This window comes from Phoenix dactylifera, unplaced genomic scaffold, assembly GCF_009389715.1.
Source record: "Phoenix dactylifera cultivar Barhee BC4 unplaced genomic scaffold, palm_55x_up_171113_PBpolish2nd_filt_p 000112F, whole genome shotgun sequence".
Lineage (NCBI taxonomy): Eukaryota > Viridiplantae > Streptophyta > Magnoliopsida > Arecales > Arecaceae > Phoenix > Phoenix dactylifera.
In genome coordinates, this window is record NW_024067684.1 from 1,014,904 (window position 1) to 1,038,697 (window position 23,794).

Genomic DNA, 23,794 nt, shown 5'->3' on the forward strand with positions numbered 1-23,794 from the left:
TTTGTATTTATAGCACCTATTTGTAATTTGTTCATTTAATGAAGAATGTGGCCATTTCAAATATCTTATAGTATTTAATATTTTGATAGAAATTTGTTTGGATTGATGATCCAATCCCTTGGTCAACTTGGTCTCTCTGCAAGTGTAATATCTACATATTAAACCATTATCAAGTTATAATATATCACTGATGGGGGAAAAAGTGGGCCTACTAATGCACGTGACAGAGGAACCCAAATCCGACGACGCACGTGATCTCAATAGACATGGTCTCGGCAGCCATGGGCTTGGCGAGCACGAGCTCGACAAGCGCGCCCTGATCGAGCAGAGCCCTCTCGATCTCGAGGCTAGAAATGACCCAGTCAAAACCCACAGCCGACTCCACCGAAAATCAAGCTAATCTCCGGCTACCACGTTCTCCATATCCGGGATTGACCCCCACAATCTACGCCATGACAGCTGTCGAATTCAAATCCCTCCGTTCTCCACCAAGGGCCAGCTAATTCAAATTCCTAGGCCAATTGAGGTAACGTATTTCAGTCCGAAATCCCCGCCATAACGTCTGATAGCGTGTAACTGCCACACCATCTCCTATAAAGAGAAAAAACTCCAGGAAGACGGGGACTCTTCCCCCTCCACGCCTGTGCTTCTCTACTAAAAAACTATTTCCAAATCCCTCTCCGACTTAAGCATCGAAGGGCCTTTGCCGGAACCCTCGGCCCAGGCTTTTGGCAGGTTCCCCGGAGGTAGCCGTCAGCCGCCACCATCTCCCGGGGACAGCCTTCTACAACAGTCGGAAATGGGACCCGGGGGTGATCGCAGACCAAAGGGAGGAGCTTCCGCCGCAGGCTGTTGTAGAAGGCTGTCTCCAGGAGATGGTGGCGGCTGACGGCTACCTCCGGGGAACCTGCAAAAAGCCTAGGCCGGGGGTTCCGACAAAGGCCCTCTGATGCTTATGTCAGAGAGGGATTTGGAGAGTTTTTTAGTGGAGAAGCCCAGACGTGGAGGGGAAAGAGTCCCCATCTTCTTGGAGATTTTCCTCTTTATAGGAGGTGGTATAGCAGTTACACGCTATCGACGTTATGGCGGGGATTTCAGACTGAAATACGTTACCTCAATTAGCCTGAAAATTTGAATTAGCTGGCCCTTGATGGAGAACGGAGGAATTTGAATTCGACAGCTATTGTAGCGTAGATTGCGGGGGTCGATCCCAGATATGGAGAACGTGGTAGCCGTTTCGATTCGGAGATCAGCTTAATTTTCGGTGGAGTCGGCTGTGGGTTTTGATTGGGTCCTTTCTAGCCTCGAGGTCGAGCGGGCTCTGCTTGGTCAGGGCGCGCTTGTCGAGCTCGTGCTCGCCAAGCCCATGGCTGTTGAGACCATAGCTATTGAGATCACGTGCGTCGTCGGATTTGGGTTCCTCAGTCACGAGCGTTGGTGGGCCCACTTTTCCCCCATCAATCACTTATGATGTTAATAGTAAATTTCGTTTCCATCCTTTTATGATTATATTATTTTTATAGTTTTCAACTTTGAATTCTATTAAACAGCCAAGTTAATTAGTTTGGAATAATATAAGACTGTGATGGGGCCTCGGATATGCAAGAGTTGGTCACGCTCTCCTGGAAAGAGACTCCTCCACTTAATTGATTAAATTTTGAGGGAGACTCAGCATGCAGATGGTCATCCTTTACTGATCATGGCAGCACCGCATGACTTGGTAATAGAAAATGGCATACACGATCAAGTCAGCTCTCTTGGTATAAGCATGATGCCTTGTGTAACTTTGACCTCAATGTTATATTCAGTGTTCCTGCCCCTTGAATTTCTTTAGTGCTGAATGATAAAGTCTGTTGCTCTGGATGCTTTTAAACAATAATAGTTGTTTTACTTGCATAATATTGTAACATGTTTGATAATGTATTGGTATGTTACGTATACTAATTATAATTTTGAATTCATAAATGTAATGAATAAAGTGCTATTATATTATACTATAATCGGATCGTTATTCGATAATTAACATGGTAGTTTTATCATTATAAAATAACTCAATAGTATGATATAAGTAGATATAATGTCATGATATTTATTACTATAATAAGAAGTACTTATTATGCAATACATATTGTAATATAGTTATGTTTTTGATTAGTTTATATACAGCAAAGAATGATAACTAATTTGATATTACTTATATCAGTATTTATACTATTCTAAATTTTTTGCTCTCTTTATTGTCATAAATATGCAAAGTTCTAAAATATCTATATTAACAAGCAATAATTACTACAAAATAGTCATTATAATATAATTATGATATCTATAATAAAATTTCTTTTGTATAATAAGAATATTTACTATAATGTCAACAGCAGCATCTATGTACTTAATAAATTTATTAGTATCATAATCCAGTAAAATTTATTTTATACCATAGTTATTAGTAATATTATATGTGACTATTAAAATTTATTTTGATTTACAGAAATAGAAAAAAATAGTACTAAATTAAAATATTTATTAGTAAATTTTCTTAGATTCTCGTAATAATAACTGTGATGGTAATTAGATTACTTTAGCTAGGGTCAATGTCTTGAAATCCAACCTAGCCTAAATGGAGTCATTGTCTTCTAATAATTTTTTTAAGTGAGTAGTCATAATCATACAAATAAGCTATGCAATTGGATAAAATTAGTGTCAATTCAACCTACTTAAAAGTAGATATCTTTTAAGTTGAACCAACCTAAGGGTCCTAATTAAAGCAATCTAAGTTAATTTGACCCGAATTTGTTGGATTGGGCTTGACAAATCAATCTGATTGGGCTCAAGTAGGATTGGGCTCGACATGGACGGGCATTTGAAATTTAACAGAAAAGAGGGCGGGCCTTTGATTTTAACCATTGTGCCCTAACTTCTTAGGCCCTGTTTGGAGGAGCTTTTGGAGGGCCAAAAAGCACTTTCTGGCCCTCCAAAAGTACTTTTAGGGAAAAAAGTGTGTTTGGTAAAATTTCCAAGAAGCTGTTTCAGCTTTTGCGGGAAGCTGAAAACAGCTTTTTGGCAGAAGCTCCAATTTGGAGCTTTTGGGAGGAAGCTGTTTCAGCTTTTTCGGAAAGCTCTATTTTTGACAAAAATGCCCACATTAAAATATAATAATTACATAGCTTGCCCCTTTATAAACCTAAAAAATCTGATTGAGCCAAGAACCCTAGCTGTCAGACTCCTTTCCGTAAGAGAAGGTATTTTTTTTTCAATTTTTGTATGCATCCCTTGAACTACATTTTAGAATAAAAAAAATTTAATCCTTCTCTGCACCTTCCAAAATCAATGTATTGTTTTTTTTTTTTTCAATCATCAACCTCGCGGCCCGTCCTCCTCGAGCATGGACCACGAAGAACCACCCCTGGACCACGGCATCGCGGTCCAGGCTGTAGCCGCGACACCGTGGACCGCAGCATTGCGGTCCACGATGCCTCCTCTCTCGCGGTCCACGGGTGACCATGATCGCATGTTACAGAGGGAGGATCTCTCTCTGTTACAGAGAGATCCTCGGTCCATGCTCAAGCCGCGACACCGTGGACCGCACCACCACGGTCCACGGTGCCTCCCCTTACAGAGAGAGGATCTCTCTCTGTTACAGAGAGAGAGGATCTCTCTCTATAACACAGAGAGATCCTCTCTCTGTACGCTTAATGATCTCGCGGTCCACGGTGGACCGCGAGATCCTCTCTCTGTTGCAGGGAGGGAGTTCTGGTGGACGGCGAGCTCTTTTCCCTCTCTGTTACAGAGGGAGAGAGAGAGAACAGAGAGAGAAATCTCTGTTACAGAGAGAGAGATTTCCCTCTGTGGTTCGGGTGGACCAAATTTTTCCTCTCTCTTCGGGTGGACCAAGTTTTTCCTCTCTCTGTTACAGAGAGAAAGATAGATTTGTATTTAGAATTTTAATGGAGTTTGGTAATATTATTGTTGCCTTCTAACTTATGATTGGATCATTTTCTGTCAGATACTATCACCTAGTGGCTCAGAAATTTGCAATCTCCATTGCACTTTGAAGCTTTAAGAAGTAAGAATACTCCTTTTATTCTTAATTAGCCAAAATATTTTATGCTTATACTTTTGACTTAAAGTCCAAATTACTACTTACATTGTCATTCTTCAACAAAATTCACTGCTAGTGATTCCAAGAATGGACATTTGATGAATATTGAAGCATGTTTTAATTAAAAGATCTTACACCTTATTGTCATTTTAGTGGTGCATACTATTGTTACTAATACTTCCAATATTGCCAAGAAGATATTGGGTACTCAACATCGTATTTGGCTAATATTGGGAACTTGACAATGTAATATGTTTTGGCCTGAGCGTAGTTAGTGCAAGCAACAAAGTGCAGTTAGGCACAGGTTTTCTAATTTAGTGAAATAGTTTACTGATGCCATCCCTCTCATTCATCTCGATCGTAATTACGAGACATGCCCCCTGGACCTTATTAATCTGACAAATAATGTGCATACAACGTAACCATTACATGATTCAAACTTTAGTCTTCATGATCCGAGCATTGGGAATTTCCAAACAATCTCACAATTTTTTTAAGAGAAATCTCGGTGCGCTATTACTTTTATTCCTTTAGAAATAATCAATTTTCATATTTATTACAGAATCATATGAGCATGTTCTGAGAGCTAAAAGGAAAGAACCTGTAGGTGCTAATGGATTTACAATATAAAATCGAGATACTGGAGATAAATAAGGTAATAAATGTTCCTATTAATCTGATCTTATTTCCAATAGAAAGAGAGTCCTACAAGATCTGGAAGTTGAAATTTAAAAAGAAAGGAGATCATGGTACGTAGGCAAATTTTTCCTAAGATCATGGCAAAAATGCTGCTACCTAGTTAGGAATGGGAAGAGTAAGTTTATACATGGTAATGGCAATTTCTTTATTTAGTATCATAATAGCCATCCATCAAATCCTTGATTCTATCAAATAATTGACATTCATTAGACATAGAGTTCTATTAAGAAGACTAGCTTGACCAAATACAGAGAAAGTATACAATAAAGAGTACATGGGTCTTCTAAGACTAGCCTAAAAATGGTCAAGAACATAGACGAAACCAGTAAAGCCTGAGATCCATTTAAGAACTGTGCAAGCTGGTGAAAATGCTTATAGTTCTATCAAATAATTGCCTCTTATTGCATGCCTTGTCTAATATCTCATTGTTTTTCTAATATGCTTTACAAGGTGTTTTATTCATATGGTTGAAATCATGACTTATGATTGACAAAATGTTTCATGTCTTTGTTGTTGCATTGTAAGAAGAACAAATGTCTAAGAAGAGCCAACATACCCTTGCTGGTCCATCAACCCAAGATGAGAAGAAGAGGAAGGCCATTTGGAATGAAAAATTGATAGAGGAGTTTATCGATATATGTATTAGTGAAGTTGAAGCTGGTAATCGCCCAGGAACACATTTCAATAGGTTAGGGTGGGCCAATATAATTAAGAAATTCAATGAGAAGACTGGAAATCAATATGACTACAAAAAATTTAAAAATAAGTGGGATAACCTGAAAGCAAATTGGAGCATTTGGATGAAATTGGTGGGAAAGGAAACAGGACTTGGATGGGATCCTGTTAGAAATACAATAGATGCACCAGATGCATGGTGGGAAAAAAAATTGCAGGTACACGTGCCACTAGTTTAATATTTGTAAGATTTTTTATACTAACCTATAAACTACTATTGACAACTATATATTGTTAACTTGCAGGAGATTCCTGATGCAGCTAAGTTTCGAGAACGTGGTCTACAACATGCAATAAAATTGGATAGGTTATTTAGAGGTACTAGTGCCACTGGGGAGGGGGCCTGGGCACCAGCTTTACTGGTGCAGGAGGATGTTGAGGACACGATTGAAGTATATGAGAGGTTGGATGGGGTTAATAATGATACATTTGAGGGCTTAGGTGACTCAGATGAGGACCATCATATGATTGCATATAAAATTGATGATGTTCCCACTGATAATTTTAATGTTAACCTTACTCTTGCATCTGATGCTATCCAAGAGAGAGGAAAGAAAAGAGTTAGCTTTACTTTGCATGATAAGAAATGCAAGAAGGTTGGGGGTGCTGCACAACTATCTCAGCAATTGAGTCGTCTTATTGATGCAGTGGAGAAGAAAAGTACAGTGCCATCCAAGAAGATTGATAAACCTGGACGTAGTATCGATGAGGTGATGGACGTAGTGCATATGATGCCTGAGATGGTAGCACAACCTGAACTGCTTTTGATTGCTGCTGAGGTGCTCCTTAAAAGAGAACATCGAGAGATGTTTATGGCACTCCGAGATACCAATCTTCGAATTGAATGGCTCAAGCGAATGTCAAACTTACATAAGTAGTTGTTGACGTACTATTATGGCAATATGTTTTGTAGTTTTAATTATAAACTTCTATTATAGAATGATGATGGACTATATGTATTTGTGGTATCTCTTGGATAATGTATCGTGGATGCTATTGATTTTATGGATATTATAGATGTTATGATTTTGTGATATAATATGTATTTGCATTATATGTTTATATATCATTTGTTTTATTTGCTACAGATGTTTTATTTTTTGCATAATATGTTTTCTACAGGTATGGGCAGCATTGACAATAGTTCTGAGGAGAATTATTTCAGTGAAGATGAGATAGTTGATGATGATAATTATAATATTCTACTAACTGCAACTGTTGGTATGGTTACTGAATATTACACAAAATATATTGAAAAGGAGCCTTGTAGGACCTCTTATCAAACCGGATACAAGTTTGTATCAGAAATTTTAGATGGCAATCCATATAGATGCCAACAACAATTTCGAATGGAAAAACATGTATTTATTAATCTGTGCATGGAATTGAAAATCAAATATGGTTTAAAGGCTTCTAGATATATTCCTGTTGAGGAGCTGGTGTCTATGTTTTTGATGATTCTAGGACATGGGTTTGGGAATAGGATGGTTCAAGAAAGATTTCAACATTCCGGAGAAACAGTTAGTAGATATTTCACCCATATTTTAAATATTGTTTTAAGGATGTCCAAGGATATTATTAGCCCGCTGGATAAAGAGTTCAAAAATATTCCAAGTAAAATCCGCAATGATCATCATTGGTGGCCTTATTTTAAGGACTGCATTGGAGCAATTGATGGCACCCATATACCAGTGAAAATTTCTCCATCCAAACAAGTACCATATATTGGCCGAAAAGGGATTCCTACACAAAATGTTATGGCTTGTTGTGATTTTGATATGCGTTTCACTTTTGTTTGTGCTGGATGGGAAGGTACTGCTCATGATACTCGTATTTTTTTAGATGCTATACACAGAAAAGAGCTCCAATTTCCACACCCACCTAGAGGTATGCATTTTAATTAAATATATTATAATATAGACGTATGCATATTAATTAAATATATTATGATCGCAAGTATACTTTTTTAACTTTCATTAAATATATTAAAATACTAACTCATATATATATATATGCAGGTAAATATTATTTGGTGGATGCAGGATATCCTCACATGTTGGGATATATGGGGCCTTACAAAGGGGAGAGGTATCATTTACCAGATTTTCGACGTGGAAGTCAACCAAAGGGTATGCATGAAATCTTTAATCATGCACATTCCTCCCTGAGATGCACTATTGAGAGGATATTCGGATGCTGGAAAAGTAGATGGAGAATGTTGCGTACCATGCCCAACTTTTCTTATCATAAACAAGTCCAAATTGTGGTGGCTTCCATGGCTATTCATAATTTTATTAGAAATCATGCAATCAAAGATTTGGAGTTTCAGCCTTATGATAATAATGAGGATCTACTCCCTTCTGATTGTTTAGAGATTAATGAACCACAGGAAGAACTGAGTGCAGAGCAAAGCCAAATATTGGGTAACCGTGAGATGGATATTTTGCGTGATCATATTGCTTCTCAACTTATAGCTCGTTGACTTCTGAGTGCAGTGCAATTCTACATGTTGTTTTATTTTGTATTTGACCAAACATGAATGTTCGTTGTATTTTTGTTGCTACTACGTCAACAATGTAAAAAAGTATGAACAAGGTAAAGTTAGAGAGGATGGATATTAACTATGTGCAATCCTTGATTAACTATGTGCTAAGATATATGTATACCATGCTAGATTAATTGTGTCCAATCCTTAATTGTGTGTTAGAAAGGCTAAACTGTGTGCCAGGCTATATGAAGTATATTCCAAGCCTTATTGAAGTACGCACGTAGAATATGCTAAATAATTTTTCATCTATGTGATTCTCGTCTAAACATCTAGTAATCATTTAATCAATTTTATCACCTAACTAGAAAAATTGTTAGAGAGATACCATAATACATTATCACCTACTATAAATATAATATTATAATACGTTATATCATAATACATTAATATGTTATGTTAAATAATTTAATATTATGTTATATTATGAAAAATTAATTTATACTAATAATTATAATATTTTATACCTTTATTATTGTATTATACTATAAATATTATATTATATTACATTACATTATAATACATTAATATGTTATTTTAAATAATTTAATATTATGTTATATTATGAAAAATTAATTTATACTAATAATTATAATATTTTATACCTTTATTATTGTATTATACTATAAATATTATATTATATTACATTACATTATAATACATTAATATGTTATTTTAAATAATTTAATATTATGTTATATTATGAGAAATTAATTTATACTAATAATTATAATATTTTATACCTTTATTATTGTATTATACTATAAATATTATATTATATTACATTACATTATAATACATTAATATGTTATTTTAAATAATTTAATATTATGTTATATTATGGAAAATTAATTAATACTAATAATTATAATATTTTATACCTTTATTATTGTATTATACTATAAATATTATATTATATTATATTACATTACATTATAATACATTAATATGTTATTTTAAATAATTTAATATTATGTTATATTATGAGAAATTAATTTATACTAATAATTATAATATTTTATACTTTTATTATTGTATTATACTATAAATATAATATATATTACATTATATCATAATACATTAATATGTTATGTTAAATAATTTAATATTATGTTATATTACCAAATATTAATTTACTCTAATAATTATATTACTATTATGCTATATTAACATAACATTATTTTATATTACAATAATATTATACTATATCGTATATTTATGTATTAATTCATGTTATGTTTTATTATGTTCTGTTGTATAATACTATGCAATGTCCTTTATGGTAATTTTGTCATACAAAAGTACTTTCTCAGTTTGTTTACCAAACACAAAACAAAGTACCATAGCACTTTACGAATGTAGTTACCAAACAGCAAACAGCTTTTTATAACAACTCTACTTCAGACAGCTCTACTTCCAACAGCTCTACTTCCAACAGCTCTACTGCCAACAGCTCCCCCAAACAGGGCCTTAGCATCTTTCACCTTTTCTACTATTGTAACTATGCCTAGCGCCTGCCCTTCAATGAGCCACCATTATAGTTGTCCTTCCTCATTTGCCTGTCCATGACGATGGCGACTGGAAAGAAATCGGCGGTTGGACCATCCTTCACCTCTCCATAATACTTCTATGGTTCCAACATCCCTTTCTTGGTCGTCTGCCCATTTGCAGATATTCATCGGGCCCTCTTCTCATAGTTTCCACCTGTACCTTCTATCGTCTCTTCTTCACCTATTAAGGCATACAATCAAGGTCTGCATTGCTACATACCAATAGCTTCTGTGATCACCTCTCTCCGGCGAAGACATGACCAGAGCGAAGCAAGATTAGACCACCCTATAGTGCCTTGTTTTCCTAGCTGCGCCCTAATGCCCTTTTGTTCAACAATCCACTAGTGTCCTAGCTTCTACGGTTTTCTTTCCCAGCAACGGTATAATTGGAGGGAAGCGAATGGCCAAACCACCTTTCACCCCTCCACCACCTGTTTTTCCTCTAAGCCATGCCCTAGGTAATTTTCCTTTAATGTTCCACCCATGCCCTAGCTTCCATGGTGGCCTCTATTGGTCACAGCATGATTGGAGGAAAAGCGATGGCACTTAATTTATCATGAAGGGTTTTATATCATAAGAAGATGCACGATATACCACAAGTAGATGCGCAATTCTAAAGGACTTTGCTGCAAAATAAGGCATGATATGCTGCAAGAAGATGCACGGTATCACGACCTTACCATAGAAAAAAATGTGGTAATAACTCATAGTTGTCGAGATAAACTTAATGTTTTGAAAAATCAAAAATTATGAACAAAATATTTTAATAATGTTGCATATCTAGATTTGGTTTTAAACCAATGAATTTTATATACTTATTTTATGTAAATAATTATTTAATTTATTGTCTAATTAACCTAAATGAAGTGTTCATTGCTTTTTGCGCTATCTAACTCATTATTCATATTTTATGTTTTTTTTATAGATTTTAAGAACTAAGCTGGCATGTAGATATATTTTAGGAGAGTAATTATAAGTAGAATTTTTGTCTCTTTATTTTAGATTAGAATTTTACTAGAATTTAATGTAAGATTTTTTGAATATTGTAGGTTTTATGAGCATTAAAATTTGGTTCTAATTATTTATATTAAAGGTTGAACATTAGTTATTTAAATTTATTCTACTGTTTGGTTAATGATATCATGTTGAGATGCCTTGCATGCTTTTGAGGAGAGTTTTCTGAGTATATGACATGTGCCATAACTTCTAACTTATAATTTCAGATCAGGGGTGTGGCACTTTCAATCCTATACTAAACAAATCCTATACTAAACAAGAAGGAAAGGAAGAAGGGCTATGCAATTGCCACTGCCATCCTCACCACTACCACCACCTCCACCATATAATCATCAACATCATTGCCTTTGCCACACCACTAGTACCCTCACTAGCACCCATGCCACCAGCCCACCATCATCACTCAATCATTACTATCTTTGCAGCACAATTGCTGTCATTGTTGCTACCTCTATTCTACCGCCAAGGCTACCATAGCCTCTATTGCCTTCATCGTTGCGGTTACAGCCTCTACTATCATTATTATATTTCTATCTAAAAATAATTGATTATACCAAATATATTTATATTTTATTTTTTTAAAAAAGAAATTTAAAGTTTTGTTTGTTAAAATAAAAAAATGGAAAGGTCCAAAGGTACCTAAGAAATGCAGCGCACCTGTTTTTGCTAATCCTTAGGTAAATACGTGCACCGCACGTGACAAATACTGGAGTGGAGTCAGATCGAGTCTTTGGCATCATCAAAGAAAAGCCGACCCCTTGGAACGAGGCAGCCGCCCTACGTCTAGAGGTGCTCGGAAGAAGCGCGTAGAGAGAGAGAGAGGCGATCTTCATTCCATGGGTCTCTGGGACGGGCTCTACCGCGTCCTTATGCGCCGGAACTCCGTCTACGTCACCTTCGTCGTCGCCGGTGCATTCGCCGGAGAACGGGTAGGGACTTTGCCGATCCGCTCCTCCCCGCCCCGTCGATCCGCTAGTTATTCGTATTCGTTAGAGTTCATCTAGCTTGCTATATAAAATTAGTCTATTTGACTTTTGTTTAGAGTTTTCTTGATTGGATCTGATGCAAGAAGTGGATCTTGCCATGTGGAGTTGATTCATGTTTTCCATTACTCAATAATTTATTTTTTTCTTGTACGTGTAATTATTTACATTAACTGCTGAAAATGGAGTGAGAACCTGCGATTCAGTCCATTATCATGAATTCTGATCGAATCTATCGTATAGAAAAGAATTGAAGATTTCATTCGGTGTCCCTGTTCATTTTGGAACATTTACAAGTGTCTCTGTAGCTTAAAAGCAAGATCTTATTTGTGATGATGCACTAATTCCAAAATAAGCCTTGCATGGATTTGCCTTTTCAAAGTAAGACCTGGTGTCCGTGTAGATTATAAAAGATCTTACATGTTAGAAAAAATTGTGCATGAAAATGCTTTAGAAGTTACTGCAATTCAATTGAGAACCCGCGATTGTTTTCTTCTACCAATCAAGAGTTTGATTGGAAAAATCAGGCATGTATTTTTTAAAAAATTGTTCACTGTGCCTTTTTTGATAATTTTGTTTTCTCAGTGTTCTAGTTTTGATTCGACAATATTTAGCTTAAGATGAGATCTTATTTGTGATCGCTTGCTTTGTATGAAGCTAACAATCATGGATTTTAAGAGCCTATGTTATACATATGCTTGTGTGTATCAGCTTTTGTGGACATAATATGGTAAATATCAATCGAGAAAATTTTGATGTAGTCTGGAGCAGAGGAATCCACGAATTCCTTGACAAAATATCCCCTTTCATTATTTTATAGTAAAAATATATTTTATTCAAAAATAAACCACCTGCATTTCTTAAATATCTCTCTTGTTCCCTTTATGGATTAAGAATGGAATCAGATGGGCCACATTAGATAAGGTTTGCAACATGTCAGGCCTGTGACTTTGACACATGAAAGAGTCCTATAGTTCTGTTTTTTTTAATTTATTAATCTTTACTTAGGAAAGACCGAAAGAGCCAATCTTTTGCATGCAGGGCCATGTTTTAGATGATTTATCTTGATTATGCATACATTGTTCTTTATTATCAGATGACACACTGGTTACTTCTTGTGTCTGACTAGTGAATTGGTTTGTTTGCTGCAGGCAGTGGACTACGGACTTCACAAACTATGGGATTACAATAATGTTGGGGTATGGATCAAATATTGTTGCATGTATTTATTGCATATATAGCCGTGACACCTAATTTTCATGGGATTTTTGAATCTCACATTCACTTTGTGCTTGATTTGCATTTCGAACTTTTGTTTCCAAGTAGAGAGAGTGCAATGCATGTTAACTCTCTTGACTTGGGTTTTCATTTGGTCCACTTGTGTGTATCTGTTGCCAAAAGGTAACACTTGAACCTCATGCATGTTGTAGACTAATTAAGACTGGCCACTCGGCAGTATTCTGCCACCTCCTTATTGAAACTATCCAGCGATGATTTATTATGAATATCTAGGCTCATAATCTGCATTTTCCTTTTTTTTATTCCATGCATTCTTTCTGTAGGTAAGGTAACTTTGTCATGAAAATTTCATAATTTAAAAAGATGATTCTTTTGCAAAATACAGTGAAAGGGACATGTCCAACTCCTCAACCACTATAAACCAATTATGTCCGTTGATTTTATCATCCACTATGGCAATTTGGAGTACTCAGTGGAGGATTTTCCACTATACTTGCATCAGATTCATCATGCTTACGACTTCATATTGAACTTCTGTCATAAAATAGGAGCCTATCACCCAGAAGTCCCAAACTTTTGTCCTCTACCCTAGATCTAATCAAGCATCTCTTATTCTTTTTTTTGGCTGTTAATCCCAAAACCATTTGAAGCATCCATCTGATTTTGGTTTTGGAATAAGTATCCATCTGATTGGTAGGGAATTGAGATGGTAATAGCTATGTAGCATGTAAGTGATTGAGGGCTGATTTAGATGGTAATTTGCGAGTCAACTGAGATTCAAGGGTGTTCCATGTAGAAGTGGGGCTTAAAGCTGTCTCAAAAAGTCAGTAAAGAGGGGGGCAAAGCCTAAGTTTGAATGGATGATTGGCAAGAATGATTTGTAGAGTCTGCCTCAACTATTGGAATAAATCTTGAGAGTTATGGCTAGTTTTATCCTCCTTTCACATCAGTCTCAATAACATTTTGCTGGCGGGTAATAAATTCCTAACTAGAACCATAAGAGTGACTTATGCTTGAAGTCTTTAGGGTCTTAATGATACTAAGATATATGAACCCTGTGGCTCCGTGTTAACATATACTGTGATATTTGCTGGCTGATAAGTTGTTTGGGGCAAAGAAGCCTTGCGGTCTGGAACAGGAAAACAAAGGTTGTTCTAATTTGATTATATTTTATTTCATACCTAAGAGAAAAGGGCAAAATATGAAAAAGGCATGTCTGATTGTCCTTTATGGATGGTTGGTTTGTGTTGCTGAAAATTGAGAGAGGGTTTGTGTTATGTTGGAGAGATTAGAGAAGAGATTGCTGGTGCCATGGGCATGCAACCCTTAGAATTTTTGTGAAGAAGAACTCCTGGAGATAGTAGATAGAAGATTGAAGAAGAACAAGAAGAGAGTTGAGAAGTGGAATTATTCAAATCATCATGATAAATTCAATAATTCATAATTCTTAATCTTGAAAAATTCAGCTTGTAACCCTTTTCCTAGCTAGTTATATAGATTCTTGAGATTATTACTTCTAGTGAACATTTAATTCAGACCTTCGATCTAACTAAAGATTTCCTATAGCCTCAAAGGTTGAAATGAATCTATTATTAAATTTTAACTGAAGTTTCAACAGGTTTTAGCCTTAAAAATATGGGAATTTGGCCAACCATGGAGCACAAATTGTGAATATCAGATAGATATTTCCCAATGAGACTAAGATTGCTTAAGTCTGATTTGTGCAAAAATTTATTCTGCATATAAGCTTTCTAGTTCCAAATTGATGGTACATCAGACTCCCTCAAGTTGAGAAGGATCCATCCTGGAGTTCAGAGATGCTTTCTTTTGTTTTTCTATCTATTCTTGATATGAACCGAGACTTCCTTTGGTCTCAGAAGATTCATAGACCGTAGTCTTAGAGATTATGCCTAAGGTTCTTGAAGTATCATTACTACCATATCCTCCTGGATGCAAGCATGAATTTCTGTGCTTTGTGTAGAAGTGCAAAAATTAAGCTGATTGTTGTGAATTACATCCTTGCCAAATAATCATGTTCTACTTAAAATAATATATGTTGCATTCATTGCAAAATAAGTTGTTAACATTCTGTCTGCTATGGTTGATAGAAAAAGAGATGACATTGGTGCTCCATTACAATCTTCACAGTCTTTTAGCCATTAGCAATTGATATAGAGATGGTTTTTGCTCCATTTTGATATCAAGTTTCTCAATCACCTGGTTGAAACCATATTCACAGTGCTTCCACCTGATTCAATCCTTCACTAGGTTCCCCCATGCACCACATACCATCTTCAAGTAGTCTTGCATCAGTTTGGTTTCAGAGTCAAACTTTATACTTCTGTCCTTACTCTCATGCCCTTCCTTTCTTTAAACTGTTATCTCTTTTTCTCTACTATGTTGCCTGATAGTTTGTTGAGTAATCAGCTTGGTACCTTCTCTTGAGATTGTAAGGCAGCAATAAATGTATGTAGCAATTTATTGGAAGGGTTGCATTCTTTGAAACTCAATCGATCTCCCTGAAGCTACTTTACATATCACGAATGGCATGGCCCCTGGGAACAGAAGTAGTGCAGCAGAGAATAATGCAAATATGTATTATCAGTTCCATTAGAGGGAGTTGTATGATGATCTGGCACTGTTTAGAGGACAAATCATATTGCCAGCCACTGGTTTCTCCACATAAATGTTAGGTCTTTTCAAGATCTTGGCAAATACTGGGAAATATTAGAATATAAAATGAGGCATTGGGATTTTAAGGGTTATAGCTGATATGTGGAATCTTTAGAGTTTTGAGTGATTTAAGAGGATCTAGGGAGGAGATTAGGAAAAAAATGAGGCAATGGGATTTTAGGGGTTATAGCGGATGTATGGAATCTTTGATGGTTTTGAGGGATTTGAGAGGAGCAAGGGAGGTCTTAAAGTGCTGTAATGATTAAATCTCTGTGGCAGGGAAGCACAGTTCTGTGACAAACACGTATCTGCAACATTATTAGTCTGTGCAACAGGATAACACATATCAGATGCTCTTTTTCTAGAAGGTAATACAGATGATGTGAAGGAAAATGAAGAGGGGGGGGGAGGGAGACAGACACACAAACACACACACACACACACAGAGGGGGGATGGAGAGCAAATAAGCCATACTACTTTTTTCTTTTCAAAGTTAAGACTTAAGAGCATAAATATCTCCCAGCTGGCATTCTCTGTCTTTAGTATCAGAATGCTCCAGCTGCTTGTTAAGTTGTCCTTGCAGGATTTCATGTAATAAGAAAGAAGTTTACAATTCATATCTTCAAACAAATGAAGGAAACTTGATAAGGAAAAAAACTTGCCAGCTATTGAATCCTTATGTTCTTTGTCAACAATGTCAAGGAGTAGAAAAAGCAAAAGAAATAAAAACATGGCTCTGCTCTCATGGGAACAGTCAGCCTAGTTACTTCATCTCCTTAGGAGGCCAAGTAGGGCCCATGTGAGGACCAACGAAGAGACAGGAAATCAGTTGTAACTAGCTGCATCACATGAACAACAATTAGAATCTGCTAGTTTAATTCTTTCTTGCCTTGCCAGTAAAAACCTTTTAAAAGCTTATAATAGTCAAGTTTCTATCATCTTGTCAGTGTTCCCACGTGGAAGCTTATAGTATTCAAATTTCTATCATCTTGTCAGTGTTCCCAAGGGAAGTAACGAGGCTTCAAGAAAACTTTGAAATGCTTTGCATTCATAGATTTGTTAATTTCTGGGCATAATTTCCACCAAAGTTCTACCAGCAGCAGATAGCACTTCGCTTGGAAACTTGTACTGTAGCCATTCTTAACAAACCTTTAGGAAAAGGGTATTTTGCAGAAAAAAGTACATTTTTTGTGTATGTGTGTGAAATCAGTTAATGGACCATTGTACTTTGCGGCCATGACTACTATGAGGATGTCTTTACAGATGCATCAACATAAGTCATGTGCGCAACTTTTGTTACAAATATGCACTTACGATTGTAATGTGCATCTACACGGCTTAATTGTGCATATCTATATGGCGTTTGGTGCATAATGGTGCGGTAAAGTCCAAAACAATAGTTTTTGCAAAAATTATTAAGTAGTAGTTTTCTTCAAATAAATAAATGTTTCAAAATGATACTAGAAGAATGTCACTTTAAATTTTCCATTTTAGTTGTTCCAAAAAATGTTAAACAAATCCTTTTCTTTTTGGTGTTGTGAAATCAAACACAATGACATCCTCTCCAAACTAGAAATTATCTACTCAAAATTATAGAGCACAATGATATAAATGTCCATGCCTTTAGCATGTTTGACATGTAAGAAATTCTGAGCAGAGGGCATTTCATGGATTCATTTCAGTTCAGTTCCACATTCTGTACTGTGGCAGATATTTTTATAAGTCTTTATAAGGATGGATAAAAATTGATTTGTGAAGACACTGATGTCACAGGTCATACTAGCAGCTGCGATGCGGTAAGGATTTCTGCTGTTAGGTTTTAGTTGGTGGTACCTCGGCCTTGAAACCAAATAACTAAGCTAAATAAGATCTCATTGGATTAAGGTGCCTGTAAGCATTGTTTATTGCTATGTGCTTGGATACACTTTTGAATGGCTGCTTTCCTGTCTTAAGCTCATTTCCAGATCCTTGTTGAAACATATTGGTTAATTGGAAAGTAATTCAAATTGCAAATGAAAGTCTCCATGTGGGAAAGAATTAAGTCCCCTTTTCAAGATATTCAAATGATAGTAAAAAAAAACTAAGTTGAGAATAGTGCATCTAACAAAAAGAGGGAATTACTTGTTATGAAGGAAATTCCCTGATGCACATTATCAGATGTTGGAATGTGTGGGCGCTAGAAGGTAAGTGCTTTTATCTGTGACATAACTTCGTGCTAAATAATTTGCTTGACAATATGTTTTGGGTGGCCTATATTCACTATTTCCCCTTTGTCGCCATTCTCTTGTAATTTTACAATTTTTGCTCCTTGAAGATCTATGCTTTTGTAGTCTCATTAGTCAATTGCTAACTGTTCATGAAGTCTTCTCTAGTATCCATTATTAATGAAATTCAAAACTATTAATGGATAAGACAGTAAGCCTTGTCAAAACTATTTGTGCCATTATTATGTATCTTTGTTCTTTAAATGTAAAATGGCAGTTAAGAAAAGAGCAATTCACTTAAAAGTAAGGACAGTCTTGGTCAAGATGTTGTGCTATTCATTCCATCTTTAAATGGTAGATTGCCATGTGATCAGCTGTTATGGAACAAATAATGTTTCTAACCTTGTTTAAGTGGAAATTAGATTTTTGCGTTTTCCTTCTACATCACAATTTTCTTGTTGTTTTTGAGCCATCTTTCTAGGAAGAGCTAAATCTTTGGAAAAACGGTAATGACTGAATGGCACATAGACCTTGTTTATTCAAATTATGTTCCTTAATGAAATTGCACCTACACATTCAAATTTGTCTTTGGCTGTTGGAAAATGGAGTCTAAAATGTTCTATGCAATGAAGAAGACTTAAAATGCATGTGCAAAAGTCATGTTTTCGGGGCCCTATCTAATGCACCAAGTTGTTCTAAAATCAGCGCATCATACAATGCCACTATATATAGAGATAGATAAATAGAGAGAGAGAGAGAGAGAGATGAATTAGGATCTAGTTGTCGACTAGGTTTCAAGTTGGATCTGGCGAGGTGAATCCGAAGGTTGGAGTCTAACACCAATGATCTGAGCTGTTGAATGTGATCTGCTATCTCTAAATTGCTTATAGACTAAACATCATTTAACTTGGAGACCTCTAGCCTATGCATCATCTCGTCAAAAATTGATAGTTTAAATAAATACAACACAATGCTCGTTTTTGACTATAGTCTAGGCATCTTCAAATTCGTATGTCTGTAAGCAGCTTTAAAGGTAGTAGGTCATATTTAGTAGCTTAGATCTGATTTGAGATTAGGTCGACAAGATCTCTCTCTCTCTCTCTCTCTCTCTCTCTCTCTCTCTCTCTCTCTCTCTCTCTCTCTCTCTCTCTCTGTATATATATCCATGTTTGTGTGTGTTTGTTGTATGCTTGGCCATGTGAATGTCCTAGTATCTTGCACATGCCATGCATATGGCAAGGAAAAATGAAGACCGGATGAGCAGGGTGGGGTGGTGGGTCTTGTTCTAATTTTATTAGATGCCTAAAGGAACATGTTACCCTCGGGAGTTGTATAGTGTATTTTAGGGGCTATTTGTTGCTTGCATATGCAGGTTGCGTTTCAACCATTATAAAAAAAAGCTCCAAAAACTATAATTGGTGCTACATCTAAACTGATTGCAATTTTGAGGAATATTGTAATTAAGAAAGACCTTTGGAAGGGGTTCCTTCACCACTCTATTCGTTCCCCTTCTCCTTTTCCATGGTATCCTTGTAATTAAAATAATAATAATAATAATATAATAATGTTACTAATTAATATTATAATATTATTACAAATAGTGAATTTATTATAATAATATTTAGTGTATATTATATTATTTATTATTACATTGTGATAATATCTTATTATTATTTTATTATATCATAATATTATTATAATTATAATAAAATTAAAATGTTATAATATAAAGTTTCATTTTTCATAGTAGTAAACAATATGATATTTAATATCGTTAGAATATTTATGATAATAATAATATTATTAGAATCTTACAACATTGTTGCAATATTATCTTATTATTATAATTTTTATAGTATTATAATATGTATAATGGTATAATAATGATTTTAATTGCATACAATAAATAATATATAGTAATATATAGTCATTATAATTATTATTTATAATCTATATATAATGGCATAGTAATAGTTAAAATTGATAAAAAACATGTCCGTTATTATAATAGCGAATTATCTTATATTCATATGATTACTATAGTAATTATTCTTATTCTAATTCAATGATAATGTAATAGCCAATGTTTTAAATCACGACAAGTGGGGAGTGTTTTGGCCATCTTGGGACAGGACTCCAAAACCCATCCACATAGGAAAAGAAGAAGAAAAGGAAAAAGAAAGGAAGGAAAGAAGAAGAAAAAGGAAAGAAAGAAAGGAAGAAGGAAAGAAAGAAGGAAAGAAGTAATAAAGGAAACAAACAAACAAACAAACAAACAAACAAAGAAATGAAATAAGGGGAGACTAGGATGCTCGATCGGGATCGGGATAGTCACTAGGATGGGTCGGGATAGTGGGGGCATTCTGTTTTATGGAGAAATATTACTTTTCTTTTATAATTGTAAAAATAACCTTGGTATTGGTCAAGGATTGCTGAACCGAGCTGATCCGGTCTCCGACCGGGTCGGTTCTCCAATGGAAAACGGTCCCAGCCCCCTAAGGGACGAAATCTGATTGGATGTGGCCGGAACCGGTTCGGGTCTTGGTACCGGTTCGACGAACTTTGATATTAGCAATATTACTCTTCTAATATAATGAGAAAAATAACATGATGCACTGTTCACTATTTCTCAATGGGGAAAGTTTACCATCTCAATTATAGAGTAACCATATCTCTTTCCACATCAAACAAGCAAGCAGCTGTAATTGCATTTGCAGTTTTCAGTTACGGACAACTAAAGAGAAAAAATGAATTGTAGCCAATAATTGAATTGCATGCAATTGAATTGTAGGCAACCAAACGGCCCTGTAGATGGAGCAGCAATGCAACTCAAGTTGCAATACAATTTTAGTAAGCAATTTGCAGGGGCATAATCTCACCTGTTTGGATGGAAGTGAATGGAAGTGGTGGAGGGTGGAGAGAGGAGGATGAGACAAGTGGAGGGAAGAGGGTGAGGACAAGATGGGCTGCGGAGAGATTGGGTCTTGGGGCTGGTGTCCTGGAGTGGTTGGCACCGGGGCCTTTTAAGCAGTCATCAACAGTGAGAGAGGAGGGGATCTGGAGGATGGCAGAGGGGGGGGGGAGTCGTGGTGAGTGGGGGAGTGTTGTGCTTTACCACTCTACTGCATTGGAAGATAGAGAAGGGGCTAAGGAGAATCAGGACTGAGGACTGATACCTTGGATTGGTCAGTGTCAGGGCCTCGTTTGGCAGTTTTTGACAGTGAGGGAGGAGAGTTTGGGAGGAGGGCCCAATGAGGAGGGGGCCTGCTGCTCAACCAAGCTAGAAGATGGAGAAGGGGTTGGGAAGAAAATGGGCTGGGTCAAGGTCTTGGACTGGTTGGCGCCGGGGCTCTTGCGGCAGCCACTGGCAGCGAGCGAGGAGGGCATGACAAGGGATCTGCCCAGATCAGGTGCATTGAAGAATAGGACTTGGGGGGGGGGGGGGAGGTTGAGGAGTTGATGGATGGGAGGAAAGGGTGTGCTCGAGCATAGGGCGGAAAAGTTCATGGATGGGAGGAAAAGTTGTGTCAGCTCGTCGTGTAGCTCACTTGGCTGCCATCCGGGCTATGGCAAATAAAGCCTGAGCTGCAAGGCCTTGCAGCTTGACTTGTGGTCCAGCTGTGGACCTCCAAACATGCAGGCTGGTCTACCCCTTCGTTGGACTTGGAATGCAGGTCGATTAGCAGCATGCCAAACAACCTGAAAGAGAAATTTGTCTTAGGAAAAGGTTTTAGGAGGAAATGAAGAGAAATTCAGGGAGTCGTCCTGTGAGTGTTTGACTACAAAGGGATTTGGGTAACAAGATTGCAGTCTGGTCATGAAAACATTCTACCATTTCAATAATACACACATCATATCATGCCACTTGGGGAGACTTGATTCGTAAGCAAGAGGTTTCATGAGTTTTGTGCATATACATTTTAGTTCTTGTAGATCATGTCCAACATTTGGATTTTCATTATCAACTCGGACTTCTGAATTTTGCAGTGGGTGTAAATGAACAAGATACTTATAATATGCTACCTTAGCTATTGATATAAACTAGTGTTTTTCATGTGCAATGCATGTGAAAGGAAAGAGGGATGGCTGTGATTCCCATCTGGTTAAAGATTTTTCTATCACTTGTAGATACTCTTCCCCCTCTGGCTATCATATATTTCTGGTTCTCTGATCTTAAAGATTAGATCAGGAACTAATTAAAGACGTGTGCAGTTACTAATGATGGGAGTATAAATAGTAGCGATGTGCTATTTATAACTTGTTAATTAAAATATTTAACAAGATCCTCTGTTTTCGTGGCTGTTTGTAAAGGCAAAATTGCTACAAGAGCTAATTATAACTTTATTATTGCTTAGCCTTCAAGGTTCGCTTGTTTTGCAGAATGTGGTGAAATTCTTTTATGAAAGAAAATGATGGTGAAATTCATGTTGTGCATGTTATATCACTGATAAGAAAAAAATTCAAGAAAAAACTGTGTCCAACTATACCATTACCATTGTGCGAACATTACTTCAATGTGTTTTCGGTTGACCTGTTAATTTGTAGTTTTGTTACTGAAGTTAATACATTCATAGTAACTATGCTGGCATTCCTTTAGAAACTTGTTCTTGTGAATCATATATTTGTCATATTTGTTGTCCACCTGATATTCTACTCTTAGAACACATTTGTCGTCCTCACTTTGTTCTTTATGTTTTCTCAAAAAATTAATTTTTCTAAAAATTTGTTTTTTCTGTTTATTGCAGAAAAAGTATGAGGATATTCCAGTGTTGGGGCAAAGACAATCAGAATGATTTCATTCTCAAGCGCTGCTCTTTGAAATTTTTGAGATTATTCTGAATGTAGCAACAGTTGTGAAGCTTTTTTATGCTATAATAAAACACTAAACAGCATTTGTTCGAGTCGAGACTCATGCTCTTTTTTTTGTTAAGACTCTTCATTTGAATGTTGAAATCAAGGTTGAAAAGCATGGGCATCACTGATTTTGCATCTGCAGCTGTATGCAAAACTTGACCAGGACAAACAACATATGCTGCTGGCTGTCTTATTTCTTTTGGACCGATAGAATTTGTATTCCAGTTATGAGTCGAAGAACTTGAAAATCAGATAGTTTCGATCTGGTTTTCTTAGCTTGCCCAACTTTTGGGGAGTAGGCGGTTTTGATATCGTAATGTTCATGCCTATGTATCAATATCAAATTTTGATTGGCCTTTTTGGTTACTGCTGTCCATATTAATCATTGGTGTGGCCACCATCCACAATTTTCATGTCTCAATGTTCTAAAATGATTTTCAAGTGGGGCTCGAGCCATGATCATACGATGTGGATACCCCGTCGCTCCTTTTTTTTTTTGGTCTCCTCCCCTCAATTTCAATAGAGTGCTGTATTCTACTGGATCTACATACCTTCCCAAGTAATAACATAAAGCATATATGATATTTTTGTTTTCTTAGTTGTCCAGCAGTCAAAAAGGATCTGTATAAATATTGAGTTCTAACTCTAATAAGGACCTAAGGGTCCATTGCCAAAAATCAATGATTAGCTATTTTATCATTTTATCTTAAGTTTTTTTTTGTGCATGAATACTCTTCTAAAAATTTAAATTTGCATGAATATCTTTTTAAAGTATATATTTATTTCTGTACTATCGTAAAATACTGTTTTTGTACAATTGCTCCTAATATAATGATTTTTTTTAACACCGTTAATAACTTATGACAATAACAACAATGAACCTGACAAGCTTGATGTAACCCAATTACATCCAAGTTTTGACCTTTAACTGCGTGGGATTATAATTTGACTTTGCTTAGTAAGTTACTCATGATATTATGTTTTATATTCTGTTGACATATCTACCGTATTTATCAATGGTATTTTTAAGATTCATGATTGGAGCAACTTTGGTTAGACAAAGGACCAACTCAAATTAAGTTTGATAATTTAGTAAGTGGATATATGGCTTCTAACAAATCCTACATTGGTTGCCGCAATTAGGTTAGGTCAGATTTGGAATACGTATGTTTCTTATTTCAGGTTGTCAACTTAT

At 35.9% G+C, this 23,794-nt stretch overlaps 3 protein-coding genes across 3 annotated transcripts; all 3 read left to right on the plus strand.

Annotated features, from left to right (window-relative positions):
* The first annotated feature begins 3,782 nt into the window (after nucleotides 1-3,782).
* Nucleotides 3,783-22,786, plus strand: LOC103717998 (cytochrome b-c1 complex subunit 9). The gene is made up of 4 exons (XM_039116587.1): nucleotides 3,783-3,801; nucleotides 11,454-11,574; nucleotides 12,780-12,827; nucleotides 22,491-22,786. Exons 2-4 carry the CDS (start codon nucleotides 11,482-11,484, stop codon nucleotides 22,536-22,538), a joined length of 189 nt encoding a protein of 62 aa, XP_038972515.1. The 5' UTR covers nucleotides 3,783-3,801; nucleotides 11,454-11,481; the 3' UTR covers nucleotides 22,539-22,786.
* On the plus strand, nucleotides 5,332-6,567 carry LOC120104789 (L10-interacting MYB domain-containing protein-like). Its single transcript, XM_039116552.1, has 2 exons — nucleotides 5,332-5,691; nucleotides 5,779-6,567. Exons 1-2 carry the CDS (start codon nucleotides 5,332-5,334, stop codon nucleotides 6,409-6,411), a joined length of 993 nt encoding a protein of 330 aa, XP_038972480.1. The 3' UTR covers nucleotides 6,412-6,567.
* LOC120104790 (protein ALP1-like) lies at nucleotides 6,658-8,015 on the plus strand. The gene is made up of 2 exons (XM_039116553.1): nucleotides 6,658-7,420; nucleotides 7,552-8,015. The coding sequence occupies exons 1-2, from the start codon at nucleotides 6,658-6,660 to the stop codon at nucleotides 8,013-8,015; spliced, it is 1,227 nt and encodes a 408-aa protein (XP_038972481.1).
* Nucleotides 22,787-23,794: the final 1,008 nt, after the last annotated feature.

Excerpts from the sequence above, each read along its gene's own strand:
- LOC120104789 (XM_039116552.1), top strand. The coding sequence starts at position 5,332 with ATGTCTAAGAAGAGCCAACATACCCTTGCTGGTCCATCAACCCAAGAT. Across the intron at positions 5,692-5,778 it reads GGTGGGAAAAAAAATTGCAG|GAGATTCCTGATGCAGCTAA; the intron begins GTACACGTGCCA and ends GTTAACTTGCAG.
- LOC120104790 (XM_039116553.1), top strand. The coding sequence starts at position 6,658 with ATGGGCAGCATTGACAATAGTTCTGAGGAGAATTATTTCAGTGAAGAT. Across the intron at positions 7,421-7,551 it reads ATTTCCACACCCACCTAGAG|GTAAATATTATTTGGTGGAT; the intron begins GTATGCATTTTA and ends ATATATATGCAG.
- LOC103717998 (XM_039116587.1), top strand. The coding sequence starts at position 11,482 with ATGGGTCTCTGGGACGGGCTCTACCGCGTCCTTATGCGCCGGAACTCC. Across the intron at positions 11,575-12,779 it reads GTGCATTCGCCGGAGAACGG|GCAGTGGACTACGGACTTCA; the intron begins GTAGGGACTTTG and ends TGTTTGCTGCAG. Across the intron at positions 12,828-22,490 it reads GGGATTACAATAATGTTGGG|AAAAAGTATGAGGATATTCC; the intron begins GTATGGATCAAA and ends TGTTTATTGCAG.